This window comes from Gallus gallus, chromosome 2, assembly GCF_016699485.2.
Source record: "Gallus gallus isolate bGalGal1 chromosome 2, bGalGal1.mat.broiler.GRCg7b, whole genome shotgun sequence".
NCBI lineage: Eukaryota > Metazoa > Chordata > Aves > Galliformes > Phasianidae > Gallus > Gallus gallus.
Genome location: NC_052533.1, coordinates 23,293,243 through 23,310,688, shown reverse-complemented (window position 1 = coordinate 23,310,688; position 17,446 = coordinate 23,293,243). Strand labels below are relative to the sequence as shown.

General features: G+C 40.7%; 2 protein-coding genes and 1 long non-coding RNA gene across 6 annotated transcripts in view; 1 reads left to right on the top strand and 2 right to left on the bottom strand.

The window, feature by feature from the left end:
* Positions 1–998: 998 nt before the first annotated feature.
* LOC121113057 lies at positions 999–4,779 on the bottom strand. 2 transcript variants are annotated; one of them, XR_005857234.2, is made up of 2 exons: positions 2,752–4,779; positions 999–1,603 (listed from the first exon to the last, which is right to left on the bottom strand). It is a non-coding gene; the product is annotated as an uncharacterized LOC121113057 (long non-coding RNA). The 2 variants fall into 2 exon arrangements; XR_005857233.2 differs by having other exon boundaries at positions 4,382–4,779.
* A 22-nt stretch (positions 4,780–4,801) lies between these two features.
* BET1 (Bet1 golgi vesicular membrane trafficking protein) lies at positions 4,802–10,728 on the top strand. The gene is made up of 4 exons (NM_001199678.2): positions 4,802–4,957; positions 8,204–8,319; positions 9,183–9,239; positions 9,427–10,728. Exons 1-4 carry the CDS (start codon positions 4,939–4,941, stop codon positions 9,580–9,582), a joined length of 348 nt encoding a protein of 115 aa, NP_001186607.1. The 5' UTR covers positions 4,802–4,938; the 3' UTR covers positions 9,583–10,728.
* A 1,578-nt stretch (positions 10,729–12,306) lies between these two features.
* Positions 12,307–17,446, bottom strand: part of LOC420562 (probable acyl coa dehydrogenase 6-like) — an 82,226-nt gene continuing 77,086 nt past the window's right edge. For all 3 annotated transcript variants that reach the window (XM_015281934.4, XM_025148439.3, XM_025148441.3), the window contains exon 9: positions 12,307–13,247. In XM_015281934.4, coding sequence (XP_015137420.2) covers positions 13,157–13,247 — 91 coding nt within the window. In that variant the 3' untranslated portion in view covers positions 12,307–13,156. The remainder of the gene's footprint in view (positions 13,248–17,446) is intronic.

Genomic DNA, 17,446 nt, shown 5'->3' with positions numbered 1-17,446 from the left:
AGGAATTATCCAATACCAGTTCTTGTAAGATAACATAAAGCTATGCAGAAATCCACGGCTAAACTCCAAAGGAGCGACCACAGTGCAGAGGACTCATCGTCCATTAGCACCATGCTCCAGTACAGGCAATCAGCCCTGCTGCTGTGCTCCTTGCAACATTCTAGGAAAACAAACCTTATAAAGGTGATTTGAATGGATATTTAAGTGAGATGGTCTTTCTGGAGAACAAGGGACTTGCAAGAGCTTTTGCAGATTTATGTTCAGGCATTAGTTTCTCTAATTAGTCACCAAGCTCATCGTTTTGTGCATGGTTTGTTGACCTGTCAAGAAACTAATGAGAATTAAAGAAGTACATGATGTTTTTATTTTTCAAGTAACTCTGCAGTGGCCAAGCACCAAGCTAGCACAAAACTAGCTCAGAAACAAGGAATCTTGATTTGCATTCTCACTTTTTCCTTTCTGGACAAGAAAGCAACTAGGATGCCGACTCATTTGTCTTCAGAAGTGTGCTGCAGGAAAATGCTCTGCCCAGACACATCTGCAAAGCAGCTCTCCCCTCCCTGAAATTCACTGTGCTGAAAGTCTCTGTTTTTAACGAATTCTCTGCTTTGATTGGTAAAAACCTTTCCTACGTGTCTGAAGGTCAAAACAAACAGAACACAAATAATCAAATTACTGCTTAATTGCATCTTATGAAGCATTGGAACTGTGTGCTCCAGTCATCCCATACATTTGTTTTACTGAAATGAAAAATATTACTTCCACTTCCACTTCTTATTTTAAATGTATTAGCGCTCCTCTTTAGACATTACAGTTATTAACGTTCAGGCTACTGCAATGGCGCTGAATTCTTATCACTCATTCAGCTGATATTATTACCCCGTCAATGCTGACATCAGAAATGGTACCTTAATATGAGAGAAAGAAGTCATGACTGGAATTATTCATAGATTACACAGCACGCACTGCTTGGGAGATAAAGAATCAGTAGTGCTGGGTTGTTGTTGTTTTTTTTAATAAAAATTTATAGCTTGATCCAAAGTTAATACAAAAATTCTCCATGACTTCAGTAAATTTTGATTCTAGCCATCTGTAATGAAATTTAGGAGGGAGACCATCAGTTGGGCCCATAGCCTTCCTTCTCTACTCTGATGCAATTTAACAGCACTGACAAGAAATCTATAAAAATGCAGCAGAGGTGTGTGGGAGTGTTCCCCATAGAATCAAACAAGAGATGGAGCAGTTTATGCTACTAAAAAGTAATGGAAGGAAAGAATAAGAAGAATCACAGCATTTAGCAGCAACAATTAAGTAAATAATACATATTTTTAAATGTTATTATCCACGAGCAAAGATAAAGCTCAATACTTCCCAAACATAGCTAATACCAAAATGAGGAGAAAGAAGCCTTTACCATGAGTAAAAAAATTGGGTCATGAAAGTGGAAAAGACTGCATTTTCTTTCTTCAAATATCCTCTTCAATTACAGCCACTTTCTGCTGATGCTGCTTAACCCGTTGCTTCTCCTTCCCTCAGCTGCTGCGTCACTGCTGAAGTGTCCAAACTGCCATCTCCCAGAGGGCTCCCTGAGGATAAGCTTTTGCTGTGATTGGAAAAAAAAAGAGAAATACTGAATTCGAGAACAAGAAAACAACGTGATATGCATTACAGCTGTGAATGTGTACAATACACACTGCATATTTTGTTCTAAGTGTATTTAGTGAGTTGTAAAATCTTAAGAGTTTAGGTGGGTTTTCAGCTTGTAATCATATGCATGTACAAAGCTATGAGACAGATAGTCTTTGTAGGTACAAAATGTTGGCAGTCTTTTGAATCTTTGTATGGAAAGGCCTAGGATCACTGGGCATGGATGAGTGCAGTTCTGTATATTCAAGGAAGCTCTCCTGATTGCCAGCAGTGCAGTTTTATGAAAAATAACCAGAGTTCCCAGAAGTTGGACCCGGTCACATTAGTATCTTGTAAAAGAAGTAAAAGGATACTTCAGCAGGAACTTGGTAAGGTATGTTATTAAAAGGGCACAGAAAAATAACATAATTTGAAAACATAATGAGATGTGGTGATGCCAATTCTTATCACAGAATCATAGGATGGTTTGGGTTGGAAGGGACCTTTAAGATCATCTAGTTCCAACCCTCTGCTATAGGCAGGGACACCTCCCTCTAGACCAGGTTACTCAAAGCTCCATCCAGCCTGGCCTTGAATGCCTCCAAGAAGGGGGCATCCACAACCTCTCTGGGCAACCTGTTCCAGTGTCTCACCACCTTCACCTAGTCTAAATCTACCCTCTTCCAGTTTAAAGCCATTTCCCCTTGTTCCATTGCCCTATAAGAAGTCCCTCCCCAACTTTCCTGTAGGCCCCCTTCAGGTACTGGAAGGCCACTATAAGGTCTCCCCCGAAGCCTTCTCTTCTCCAGGCTGTCCCTATAGGGGAGGTGCTCCAGCCCTCTGATCATCTTTTTGGTCCTTCTCTAGACCTGCTCCAACAGCTCCATGTCCTTCCTGTGTTGGAGGCCCCAGAACTGGATGCTTATACCAGAAATAAGTCGTCATCTTTGATGTAAGCACATTAAGACCTGAAATAGCCTCAGTTCTTTTTGACAATATTTAATAAAATGTCGAATGTGATGGGTGAAACTGAGAGGTTTGTCTGTACTTGCAGTGATTTACTTATGCTCTCATAATTAAAGCATATTAATAATGAATGTATGAACTATTCTGCTTGTGGCTTACATGATTAATTCTTTGCTTGATGGTCTAGATATCAACAACAGCAGCTATGATCGGCCTCCTACAAACATGTACGGTCTTAAGGAAAGCATGGTTTTACACAGCATCTTCTTGTCTTTTTGACTGCAGTACTTGGAGAGTACAACCAGGAAGAATAACATTGATGATATGCTAAGTTCATTGTCAGTGTTATGGGAGGAGGCACCTGGCTGACTGGACTGACTTCTTTTAACAGAAGCATTTTGAGGGTTCTTAATTGCTAAATGGCATTACAATAAATCAGGATCATAAGTAAAAAGGATACTGAAAGATGTTGAAAGATGTTCTTCATTCCTTTTTGAAGGCACCAAATCTTAATTATTTTGTGATCTAGTCTAGTTTCTACATGGTTAGTGCAATAATTTTATTTGGAAATGTCTCATCAGCTGTTATTTAATTGTGTGATGAATCAAACTTTAAATACTTTTTTTTTTTTTTTTTTTTTTTTTTTAATAATTGAAGCTTCCTGCTTAAGAAAACAGCGATTGAAGTATTTGGTACTAACATAATGCCGTATCAGCTTTTCAGCTTTCAAATGATAAGTGTAACTTGCTAGGTTGTTTTCACAGCCTGTCAGTGTTCAAAGTAGAGTGTTAATCATGCTGACTGCGAAAACCTGTTTATCAAACATGTAAGAACAATGTCAGTCTGCTTAGTAATTAAATAATTGAATGATAACAATGCCATTATTATTATCATGTTAATAAGATTCCTTTGCTGTACTTTGTGTATTGGAAGTTTGACTATATGGAATATGTTCAGACAGCTTCTTTTTTTTGTTGTTGTTCCTTTTTTTTTCTTCTTCTTATTGTTTTTGTGAGAGTCCTGGAGTAATCTACTAATAAACAGTCTGCTATGTAAATTTATTCATCTAGTCGAACTCGAGCCAGTAAATATAACCAACAGATAAGAGCAATAAGAAAAGTCTCCTGTTGGCAGGATATGTGGGACATTCCCTTTATAAAGAAAAAACAGAGAGAGAGCAATTGTTGATCACTATTTTGGGGAATGGAGAGAGAGTGGTCACATGCTGGTATGGGCTGCCCAGGGAGGTGGTGAAGTCATGGTCCCTGGAGGTGTTTAAGAAATGTTTAGATGAGGGATATGTTTGAGTGGGAAATATTGGTGATAGGTGGATGGTTGGACTGGATGACCTTAGAGGTCTTTTCCAACCTTGGTGACTCTGTGATTCTGTGACACACCTATACAGGCTGCTCACGAAAACAGAGTTAGGACAGATCAGTTTGCAGACTGCGTAAGGCTTAATTTTCCTATTTGCTTTTTCTTCATATATGTTGCCTTTGATTAAAAAAATACATTGGTCAGGCATCCAAAACCACTGGTGACTTCTTGCTGAGGCTTCCTGACAGAAAGGACTGGGGATGCTAAGAACAGCCATAGCCACAGAGCAAGCAGAAGTAACAATCATAGAATTATTAAGGTTGGAAAAGACCCCTAAGATCACCTAGCCAACCCCAAGCCACACCCACCATGCCCACTGACCATGGCCCTCAGTGCCACGTCCGTAAGGTCTTTGTACACCTCCAGGGACGGTGACTCCACCACTTCACGAGAACATGAAAATCGTATTTACTTCACATTCTGTGAGATGATTGGTACAAACAGAACCAATCCGTGTAAACAGAACACAAGCAGTGCATCCTAAGGATACCCGGCAGAGCCCTACGCTCAGCCTCCCTTGTGACACGGGTTCGTGATCACGCCCCTGTGACATCAGGAGAGCTGCAACATCAGCTTCTCAACATAATAAAAATGTATTGGAAACATTAATGCCTCAGTATCATTTCCACGCTTTGCTATGAAGCACTGAATTGCTATTTATGAACGGCACACAGACTCAGTACAGCCAGTCACTGTAGCAGCGCCCGCCGACCGCCTGACGCGGGACGGCCCTCCCCTCAGCAGCGCGGCACCACCCCCCCGCGGCGCGGGACTACACTTCCCATCGGCCCCCGCGCGCCGCGGCTCCCAGCGGGCCGTGCGGCATAGCGCTGTCGTGGCGCTGCCGGTGAGTGAGGAGGGTGCCGGAGTGGCGGTCGGGCTGAGCTCCGCTCCCGCTTCCTCTGGCGCGGCCGTCCCGCTCCTCACCCTCCTCCTCTCGGCCCTCCCTCGGCAGCTCCGGGCACAGCCATGCGGCGCGCGGGGCTGGGTAAGAGCCGTCCTGAGTGGGGGGCCCGAGGGGCCTGTGGGCCGCCACACCGTGTGGTGCTGTAACATAGACGCGGTGCGGCACGACACGACCGTGGGTCGGGGGTTGGGTAGGAAGGGTGTCCTGCCAGTTTTATTCGTGTTTTAGTTAATTTCAGCCGTTTTGTATATTTTCCTACTATGTTTGGGTCAAAAAGAAGGCAGATGTACTTTTGTTTTACCACTGATAGAGCCTGGTGAAAAGGCTGGGGTCTCTGCTGGGTGTGCTCAGACACCCAGGTATGGCCCTTCACCCAGCAGCCATGTTGATGACTGGAAGGAAACTTTGACCTCGTGTGTTGTTTTATGGGACCTAAAAGTGCTGTTGTGTCCCCATACAGCACAGGTGGTGTGGTGACGGGATGGCTGAGTGCATCTTCATGAGGGTAAACATCTCCAGTGAATCCGTGGGGGCTGAGGAATGCCCTCTGGCTAACCCAGGCATGGTTGTAGTGCTACCCTAGCTTTATTTCTCCATCTCTTGTTTGTGACATGTAATAGTATTTCTACAAAGTAAAATAAACCTTGGATATGCTCCTTAATAAATGAGGAGAGGTGTTGGGATGTTGGTTGCAAAAAGGTGGGCATTGGTAGCACTCAGGTCTTCAAATCTTGCATTATTTTTCTTTGCTTGATGAGCAGCTGACTCTCAGTATGACCCAGAGCTGAAGGTGGCCCTGCTCCTTGTGTTGTTTGTCATAGAATCATAGAATGGCTTGGGTTGGAAGGGACCTCAAAGCCCATCTAGCTCCAATTCCCTGCTATGGGCAGGGTTGCCAGGCACTAGATCAATCTGCCCAGGGCCCTGTCCAACCTGGCCCTGAACACCTCAGACAATGGGGCATCCACAGCTTCTCTGGGCAGCAGTGCCAGTGCTTCATTAATTTCTTCCTGACACATAACCTTTACCTCCCCTTTTTTAGTTTAAAACCATTCCTTCTTGTCCTGTCACTATCTACCCATGTAAAAACTTGATTTCCCTCCTGTTTATAAGCTCCCTTTAAGTACTGGAAGGCCGCTATCAAGTCTCCCCACGGCCTTCTCTTCTCCAGGCTGAACAAGCCCATCTCCCTCGGCCTGTCTTCACAGGAGAGGTATTCCCAGCTCTCTGATCATCTTTGTGACCCTCCTTTGGACTCTTCAAAACATTCCACATCTTCCCTGAGGTGGGGATCCCAGGCCCAGACACTGCCCTCCAGATGGAGCCTTACAAGGGCAAAGTAGAGAGGAACAATCACCTCCCTCACCCTGCTGGCCACCCCTCTTTTGATGCTTTTAAAGGAGTGAGGGGATGGGTGGCTATGGAAGAACGCAGCTGGAGTTGGCCTTGGCAAGACTCTTACAATCAGTACCGTAAGGAGCATCCAGAAGGTGCTTCTTAAAACACCTGCTGAAAAGTTGAACAGATGATTTAGATGTCCCTTAGGACCGTTATCAGCTGCAGTGAAATTTGCTGATTTATCTTGATATGTCAGCTGTCAGTCCAGTCTTTTTATTTCGTAGGCTGGAAGTACAAGCTGCACACCAGTATGTCTGCTTTTGTCTCCAGCTACCTGGAACCTCCTGTTTAGCCTGAGATAATACTATGGTTATGTCTATGGGCATGTCCTGCCAATTAGTGGTGTTGCAAGACAGCCTGTAGACGTGCCATGTAGGAGTTTCTGGCCTTCCTTTAAGCAGCAGTAGCCAGGCTCCTACACAGAGCTTCCCATTTCCCCTCTAGAACCATAGAATCCCAGAATGGCTTGGGTTGGGAGGGACCTTGAAGACCATTTAGTTGCAACCCTCCTGCTATGAGTATTAACTTACAAGCATTCAAAATTGCTTGTTACTTTGTAGGAGGTATTGTAGTTACATGTGTTTGTAAAAGAAAACAATAGGAACAACCCTGACTCCATTAAGTGGCCTAATTTTTAGTTAATGTTTAGGTAACGTTGGCATCAGTAGTTTTGATTTCAGGGGAAAAAACCCTCAGCTCTCCCTCTGATGAAGTGAAAAGATGCATTTTGCCCTGTCTTACTGTGTGTATTTGACATTAGCTTAACTTCCATAATGAAATTTAAAAACCATTTTACAGGTGCAAACTGAAACATGGCCATTATGTACACTTAGCAATGGCTTTATGGCTTGAGATAAAATGACGTCTATTGTCGGGATGGCACTGTAGTTCTTTTACAAGTATGTACGCAAAGCACACAGTGAAACTGAGATATAGGTCTATCTGTGAATGTCATTGTGTCTGTTCTCTCACTTTTTCCTCAAAAAGCAAAATACCCTCACACAGCACTTTGTAAAGCATGTTGAAGTGGCATTGAGGCACTAGTGTGGCCTTCCAACTTGCCACGTAAATACTCATTAGTTTTACAACTGGATTGTTAGTAGAATGAATCTAGTAGGATCTTTTCTGTTTGCTTTTCTTGTTTTGGACTAGCTTCTTTGGCTTCAAATCTTACATTTGGGGTCTTAGGCTGATCTCTGTTTAGGCTGTACTCAGCCGCCTTTCTCCTGCCCCAGTGCTGTTGCCCAGTTGCTGTCAGTAGGGGATCCTCAGTAGGGGCTGGGGGCAGTGTGTACGTGGAGCTGAGGAGACCAACTCCAGTTCCCTTCTGCTCTGCTTACTCTCTCTGCAGGAGTAGTTGTCTGGAAAACAGTCCTGCAACCCCATGCCCCAAAAAGCAAAGGCAGGAGGGTAGAACTGCAGGATGCTGACAGGAAGAGCAGTGTGCTCTTCTGCCTAGTGGCTTGGCCTCTGGTCCAAGGTCTTGTTTGCTGAGAGATGCATAAGGATGAGTATGCCCTCTCCTTCAAAGGCAGGCGTAACCAAATGTTACTTGTCTCTGCTCTTCTTTCCTATTTTGAATCAGGCTTACTACTCTGTGTAGCAACTTCAATGCTGTTTTCACATCCCCATGCAATATTTAGACTGATTTCCATAAAAAAACATCTGAAAACACCCTCTCAGGAAAAATATAGCATTAAATTGCTGTCGTTCCTCAATGTTTACCTACTTTGATTTGCATATTGGAAGGATTACGGCAGTGCTTGAGAAAGGTTGAATCTATGTCTTGGGAGCACACAACACCTCTTCCCAGTTGCCTGATTTCTGTTATGGAAATGCATATTTAAATGCAGAGCGTTTTCCCACGAGTGAAGAATGTTTACTCCAATGATATTTTCTGTCTGTAACTACTGGCTTTTCTGCTTACAGGTGATGGAGCACCAACTGGTAACTATGGCTATACTAACAGTGGGTACAGTGTATATGAAGAAGAAAATGAAAGGTTAACAGAAAGTCTGCGCACTAAAGTTAGTGCAATAAAATCAGTAAGTATTTAATTATAGTTAAATTTAGTTAAATTGGTGGGCTTGTAACTTGTTTATAGATGGTGCTGAAAAGCAGCAGCAGCAGTCAGAAATCATGGGGTCGAGGTTGTGCCACAAAAGTGTACAGATTGTAGCTAATTGAAAGCACTGTGGCAGTGGAGGCCTTGCCCTTGCTTCATGGGGGAGCTGCTGTAAGCTGAAGGTCTCCTGGCTGGCGCCAGCAATAGATGGCCTTGCTGCAGCAATAGATTGCAGCAATTGGTGCATCTCTGTATGCTCCTTATTTCCAATCTCCCTGATCCTGACCTGCAGAGTTGACTTTTTGCTTGATAGCAGTGACACAAGTCCAAGAGCAACTTGCTGGATGTTCAGCAGACTATTGCTGATCCTGGTTACAATCTTTGGACTGACTGACTGACTGGCTGCCTCCTGTCCTGCTGTGCCATTGCTGCTTCATGACACAAACCAGGGAAGGAACAGACAAGTTCACAGGAGAAAATTGTGTGAATTGCATTGTAACTTGTCAGAGGTGTTGCATTTGCAAATTAAAGGTGTTAGCTCCAGCAACACTGTCAAAAAGGTGTGCTTGGTCCTCATAGTCAGGAGTTCTAACAGTTTGAGGAATTGAGTTGACTGGATCTTGAATTTTTGAAATGATAAGTATTTATTTCCTTCCCTGAGGATTGCTGACAGAATGCTGCACTTGTTTTTACAACTTAAGTTTCTGATTTTCAAAGATGCCAGATATTTCTTTCACATTTTATCCAAGAAAACACTAGCGATATCATGTATTTTAGAGCAACTTCTCTGATTTATGTATAACTGATCACTCATATTTAAACCTCTTTTTTTTTTTTCAATAGCTTTCTATTGAAATTGGAACAGAAGTTAAAAACCAAAACAAATTGTTATCAGAAATGGTAAGTGTTTTGTCACTAAGTTTCTTTCAATACAGGGCAGGATGGTGAAGTCAGTAATAGAGAGCATTCTTCTGTGTAGTGTGAACATTTGTATAAATATGCTGACAGCTTATTGCTGACTGTATATGTAATGTTTTTTGTTTATTTTCCCCTCTTTTCTCTCCTGTTTTGTTTCATTGAAACACAGGATAATGATTTTGACTCTGCAACTGGACTTCTAGGTGCAACTATGGGCAGACTGAGAAGGCTGTCCAGAGGGAGCCAGACAAAACTATTATGCTACATGATGCTCTTTGCACTATTTGTTTTTTTTGTAACATACTGGATTATTAAACTGAGGTGATGCACATTGTCTAAAGTTTAAATTGTGTAATTTCAACCATCAGTCTTAATTAATGATGACACTGATCTAAACTGCCATATTCTGTTGATAAAACACAATGAAATTATTGTAAATTGCATTAGTACTTAATGCAGTGTTATATACAGTTTTCTTGATGTATTGAAATTTCTCCCATTGTCCCCTGTTTTGGGGGGACTATTTATAAATACACAGAAACTGCTGGCGCTTTAAGTTGCTTTTTTTAGAATAAAAGAGTTTACAGAACTGGTTAAAAAAATACCCACAAGAGGAATCAAAGAACTCCCCCAAAACCAAAGGTTGTTCAGAAATGAAATAATTGCAGAATTGCAAGGCCTTCGCTTTCATTTTGCTTTTCAGTCTGAGCCATGCTCTAAATTAGAGCTCCAGTTTCAGGCAGGTGATAAGTTCTATGTTGCAAAAGCATGACCAACACTTGGGTCTTTTGAGATTGGTTTTATCTGTGGATTTTTGAAAGGTTGGCTTGAGGGTAACAAATGTAATGGCGGTGCCCCCCAAAAGTGACTTTTGTGATGCCTAGATTGATAGGTCTAACAGTCTGCATGTTTAAGTAGCTTAAGCATTTTGTCTGGGGGAGAGGTTACTTCAAACTGGATCTTCCTTTTCAATGTGATAAATGATGCTTGTATGTCTGTTGTGTTAAGCATATGCCTTTGATCATTTGGATCAACAAATTTGGACACAGCACAAATGTTTCCTTTACATTTAAAGTATCCAAAACTTAATGATTCCATTGAATCACTGGAACTTGTACCATTAGCTCATTTGTGTTTCATTCTGTGATGAGCCCTAAATCTACTCTGCATGATGTTTGAATATGAGGTTGAATATTTTCAATTTTATATTGATATATGTATATATTATGAAGCACCCGTTGGAGGTGCTAACATGTTGAGGTTTTTACTTTTAACACTTAGCTTTATCTCACAAAGTAGTTTCTAATAGTTGAAACTCTCACATCACCGGGTTCAACATTCAGAAAAATATTGTTTTCTAGATCTCGAAATTGTATCTACATTTTTAAAATAATTTTTCTAGAAATATTGTATAGCATACTGCCATTAATAAGTTAATTATGAGCTGACAAATAAAGTGTCCTGGAGTATCCTTGTTGTTTGTATGCATATTTCCTGCTGTAGAATTCCACTGTTTTTTTTGAAATGGTGCTGCATTTAAGCAACTGGACTTGTGTGATGGTGAGCACTGCTGAAATACATGGAAGTGTATATTACCTTTCTCATGTTCATTTTCATATATAACAGAAATATTACATCTAAATCACATTCTGTAGAATGTCTTTTATAAAAGTAACTGAAATGCAGTTGTTTCTAGCCCATTTAATTCTGGACTGTTAAAAGGTCTACAAATAACAGAACATATAAATATTAATGCCAGGATAATAAATCTTATTTATATGAGAATTTCTAGGCTTGCTAAACAAACACAGTATTCTCAGAGTAAGTGAATAGGCTCTAGTTTGCCATCCCAAACAGAGAATGTAAGGGTGCCTTGCATGGAGGGTAATAATTATTGACATAACTTTGACAGCCACGCTCCCTTGATATTTGGTCATCGTTTAGAAAACATTGAATCTATGTCTCACATGGTGTCTGAGCAGTTTCTAGGTATTTCTTTCTTACTACCCAATCTGTCTTAGCAATAAATGGGAGTAGTATTTATTTACATAATATAGAATAGAAAATAGGTAGGTGCATCTAGTTACACAGCTTCTCCTTGCCAGAGCATATGGGTAAAAAACCTCTTACTTGTCCTTCAGTTAACGTGTAAAACCAACAGGAATTTTGTTTTAAAAGTCAAACCAGATTAAAGGTAAATTGTACAGAGTAGGATCCCTCTCCCTCCTTTCCTTCCTTCTTTTCTTCAGTGATGTGGTGAGATTGAGGGAGAAGGAATAGGAGGAAAAAAAAAGTGAGTTTGTGTCTTCCTTTCTTTGCTTATTTTCATTTTAAAGACTGAAATTCTCTCTATTTTTATTTTACTTCCAAAGCAAATACAGGATGTAGCACTTTTCCCTTCTCTTCCAGTAAAAGGTCAATTTTCAGTTTAGAATCTGATTGCAAATCCTGCTTTGAGAGTATCTCATGAAAGGAAGGGGGATGGCAATGGGTCGGAACTGTGTACTGCAACCTCTAGTTTTCCTTTGGAACTTAGTTTTTTGGTACGAGGGTATTACTCTGAAAGTCTTCAGAACTCCCAAATAGCAAAATTTCTGGATGCTACAGCATGGTATTACAGAAAAAAGTACAAAGTGAATACAAGACAAAAATTGTAGCAGCATGGACTGTACAAGTTGCAGTTGGTTTTTGGTGTGTGTAATTTCTACAGAGTATATGTTGTTTCTCAATTAAATATAACTCAGATTCTAACTAGCAGCTATGCAGACTATTTCCAAGCAGAAGGAAATAACAATCTTTTAATTGTCTTTGGAGATTCTTTAAAAGATGCTTAAGTGCATCCATGTGGTTACAAGAATTCCAATGAAACTGGGTTTTTTTGTTTTTCAATAAGACATGCTGTTGCCACTGTTGCTGAAGGTATGACTGATAAGCAGTGAAGTGTAAAGAATGAGATTTAAAGAAGTATTAATGGAGAACTGGTGCTTATTGTAGCAGATGTGTATTTCAGTGAGATTTTGTGGAACAGGTCACAATAAAACATGGAAAATAGTTTTATTTATTTTAATAGTGTAATATTTATTACACTTCTGCTTCAACTTGACCGTGGCATGCAAATTTTACAGTCTCATTTAACTGATTGCATTTTCATGTTAACACTTTAATATTTTCATTCATAATTACACATAAAACATGAAACCTTACTGCTGAAATTCAGGTCTCCAAAAGTTTGCAGCACAATTAAGGTATTGTTTGCAGTATTCTAAAAATAAAAATCTGCCTCCAGTCCTACCACTAAACACCTGTGTCAGAGTGTGGTACAAGAGTGAGAAGGTAATGATGGTGACTGGATTGGGGGGCTTGTGATTTTTGACTTGGTTTTGCTGAAGGAACTCAGCTTGATGTTTACATGCTAAAACTGAGAGAGATGGAAGATAATGGTGAGAACAAAACTACTGTTTCAGTACTTGAATGTTACGTGGAATAAATAATTTGTGACTTGAAAGCGAACTTAATTGAAATTAGATTGTTACTACTGAAATTATAGTGGACCCATGTGGAAGTTGTGTTTCTTATTTGGTTGCTTAGATGATCCAAGATGCAGCTATGCCTTGATTGAAGACAAGATTTCTTTAGCGTGGATCACCAGAGCCCTCAAAGCTGTAAATCACTAAAAATGGAAAAAACCTTGCAGGCATTAATAGTAATTTGATATTGGAGAACATGTGTCATGATATTGGTCAAATGCTCTGACAAGTATTTTCCTGGAAAAATTACTGTTGTATTATAAATACCGTTCCTATTTCTTCCACGCTCGAATCACGTTGCCTGTTACCTTCAGGATGCAGTAATAACCATGCTGTTGCTTTCTTAAGTTTCTGAGGAAGAGTGCAGATGTGTTACTTCCTTGGAAGTGTCTCCATGTATTTGCATATCATAGAAAGCATAGTTTCATCTGTACCACCACCTATTGACACCAGTCTCAAGTCCCTGCAGAAATACAAAGAGCAGATATAAACACTTGCATGCTGTACTGGTAGAACAATTGCACATGCCCATTTATTCCTCTATGCATTCATTATGGAGCTGCTTTTATTACATTTAAATCCCATGTTTCTTAGTGTGTGCATGATGTGGATGGCTGTGTGTCAGCACCATAAATACCCTTCTGTTGACAAGGGTGTTGATAGTTCAATGTGAGGAGATACAATTTAGCATGACCACTTGGCAGAACACTGTATTTTACTCTTCAAATAAGCTACAATTTCTCCTAGTATACAACTGCCCATGCTTAAGCCTGGCCAGAACTCCTGCAGCTTCTGTGCAGACTGCTGGATAGGTCCCATCACTGGCTTGCCATAGAGAAGTATCAACTGGCTCTTCTTGGTTACCTTCACACCAAATTCCTGCCAGTTGTTTGCAGAATGCCTCATCCACTGCCTCCTCATGAGTCAATCTACGATAGGTCCTGCAGTATTGCCACTGCTCCTCTGCCAAAGCTGTAGCTCCCTATCATTCAACGTTTTTCAGGAAGAACTTCTTTACAGAAAGGGTTGTTAAGCACTGGAATGGGCTCCCCCGGGAGGTGGTTGAGTCACCATCCCTGGATGTGTTTAAAACCCTTTCGGATGTGGTGCTCAGGGACATGATTTAGCAGTGGGCTGTTAGAATTAGGGTGGTATGGTTAGGTTGTGGTTGGACATGACCTTAAAGGTCTTTTCCAACCTGAGCAGTTCTATGATTCTATGAATTACAGGAGATGAGGAAGATTTTAGGGGGCAACAGCAATACGTGTTGAAGTATTTAACTTTGCTTGTCTCTGGTAAAAGAAGTATTAGTCAATCAATACATAGGTATTGCAGAACTGTATGGAGAAGGTACTTTTTTATACAGTATGTTCTTCAACCAAAAAAAGCACCCTGGTCTCCCTAATGGCTATATGAGATCTAGCACAACTGTAGTTTAAATATGCATTAGCTTCTCTGATTTAAAAATGAACAGCTGCTCCAAGCTTATTTACTTTTGATATGATCTTTCTAACTGGACTTATTTAAAACCCACCATTTTTATTGCTAAATCATCCTTCACAGTATTGCTTCAATTCCCTTGGCTAGCCAGAATGCAAACTACTGAACTTAAAGCAATTTTCGGAGCAAGTTTCTGTTCCTCTTTGGGGAGGAGAAAAAAACGAATGAAAAACAGTTCTGCTAAACTGCCTCTACTTAATTTGATAGCATGAAAATTTCCCACCTTCATATGGGTTTTGTTGAAGTAAATGGAGTTGGAACAACAGTAGGTTACTTGTTCTTTGTGCTGTGGTGCTGCTTTTTCAAGCCAGAAAGACTCTCAAAATGCTTAGCATCTTCACAGCTCTGTCATCACAGTAAGCAATCCACAAAACTACTCTGCAGTGCAGATAAAAAGCTTCCATTTGCAGCAGGAATCTCAGACTTGTGGCTTGTTTATATGAAGTTATAAATAGGCAGTGGTGAGATCTGGCTTTGGTGTTGTGTAACAGATATTTCAAATTATTAGATAACCATTATACAGATGTCTTTTAAAAAGAGGAGCGTTTCACATGAGGGGGTGTGTGTGTGTGTCTGTCAGTCTGTCTTTCAGAATTGCTGCTGATTACATTTTTGTTTCTATTTTGAGGAGTGTTTCCTCCAGAAACTGCAGGCAAGCAACTAATGCTGATCTCTCTCCTGTGAGACAGGACAGAAGATTTTATCTAGTTTAAAAGGACCGAGATGACAAAGGATTCAAATGCTGTTAATCTATCAGTCCTCCTTCTAACAGTAAGACTTGCTTTCAGTATAAGAGAACAAAACGATGGGACTGTCCTCCCAGGAACACCATGAGGATGCTAAGGAAGATCATACAGTAAACTTGCATATAAGCTATTATAAGTAAATAGTTTGATTCTTAATATCAGTAATATATTAACACAGCATATGAATATTTTAATATATATAAATATTAGAATGTTATGGTGTTAGGCAGGCTTCCCCTGGAATGCTTTTGTTGTGAAACAGCAACACCTTGCTTTCTGATGCCCGCGTTGCCATACTGTCGCCTCCGGTGCAGAACTGCAGCCCCTCAACTACCTGGAACTCTGAGAAGATGAGCACTGATATGCAGTGACATCACTCTTATCAGGGATGGTAAGGAACCAGCCCCAAATGCACTCAGCAGGTACAAGAGGTGTAATTTTGAGAGATGCTGTTGAATGCTATTTTCCTTGGAGACTGGAAGGATCAGAAGGCCAAAGCAATTTGCCTGAGGAAAAGATAACCATTGTATTCACTGCCCCTCAACTCCAAAAAAGAACACCAAACCCAAACTGCAGTGCTCCTCACAAGGAGTTTCCTCTCATTTCAAGGCATCCCACGCACCTGAAAAGAAATCCATTTTTGATGGATGAAAAAAATAACCATTTCTTCAATGCTGACTTAAAAACTTATGAGGGAGGGTGAGGAGCCCTTCCCACCTACCAACCTCAATCCACATTACCAATACTTTCTACTTAGCAGGCAAACAGAACAGAAAGGACCCTCCACATCACCAAATTCTATTTTCATATATATTCTATTTTCATAGTTAGCTAACTGTGAAAACTATTTACTTATTAACTATTCTATAAATTCTATTTTCATAGTTAGCTAACATAGAACCTCCAGCAGAAATGTGAGGGACCCTCTAATTTACAGCCTGAATGTGCTCCTGTGTAGTCTAAGTCTCAGTGCAGTCGTTCAATTTTAATTTCCATCTTTTGGCTGGTGTTTAACCCTATATATCTACAGAGGGTTATCAGACGTAGTTTTGCATGAACCAAGCTGTGCTCATCACCAGGGCTGATTTTCAGGCTGGGAAAATGCAATAGGGACAGGTAGTGATTGATCTCACAGTGAGCATAAGTGCAGCTTTTGAACTCATGCTTCACAGGCACTAAGGCAGCAGCTACCACCACACACTAAACTACTACCACCACTACTTCTAGCACCAAGCCAGTAAAACCGTAGTGTGTGTTGTAGTTGTGCATCCTACTACCATTTACTGCCTGCAGCCAGGAGGCTCTGCCTACTGAGGGGGCCACTCTGAATTACATTTTCCTCTTGAAAGCCATATAACAGTAGGATCTAAAAAGTTCTTACTGTTCAAAACTCCTGAACAGACCTGCAGGGTTTTCAGTGCAGATGCCTTCACATAACTTGAAGCTCTGAGAAAATAAGTCTTTTTCTTTCCCTTTTCCAGCTGAGGCTGTAGGAGTTATCAGTGCCATTTTGACATGAAAAGTGAGCACTCTTGAGAGCAGGGGTTGTGGTTACTCCAGTTCTGTTTTCCCTGTCAGCCTGACTTCATAGCAGTGATTCCCTCAGGGATGCTGCTCCCTGCCTTAGCTAGCAAAGCACTGCTACTGCACCTTGCCAAATCCTCAAGATCTACGTGATTCAGAGCATCACTGATTCCAAGAAGGCTATTTTAATGCTGCTTCCTGCCAGCACAAATTGCACTTGATTCAAAGGGTTAACAGCTTCCCTCCCCCACCCCCCCCACCATTATGACGTTAAAATTGTGCTACTGGCAAATTTACAGATGTATCCTCAAGTCTAATGTCGTATCATCTCTTCCATCTTCAGACTCTCCCAAGAGCTCTGTAGAAAAAGTCTGAAACCACATCTTTGTTCTCGCAGATCACTGAGCAGTAGTCATTATTCTTACCCCAACAATTAGCTGCTGGCTGCGAAGTAGGTCTTTTTGTCAGCAGACATGGATGGGCTTTGTTTTGTTTCATACAAACAAACCATGATAATAACAGACTGACTAAAGAATCAACCAATGAACTGGGCTCATTCTAGTTTAGACATGTCTTATAAGGAATGAAAGAATATAAAAAAAAAGAAATAATGAAACCAATTAAAATATTGCAAATGTTTTTTTAAAAAAATTTGGGAAAGATATAAATATAAAAATAATTTAGCAGGAAATGCATTCATTCCTTATTCAGAGATACTCTACAGTTAGATTTTTAGCCATCCTTAATCACAAATAAGACTTGCAACACCTAGGTGGCAGATGGAGAAAGAAATCTGTTTTCTTCTACAGCTACATGTGCTTTATCAATTCCACATGAACAACCCATCAAGAATTCTTAGTATTGCTTTTTCGAGTCTTTCACAGTGCACCAA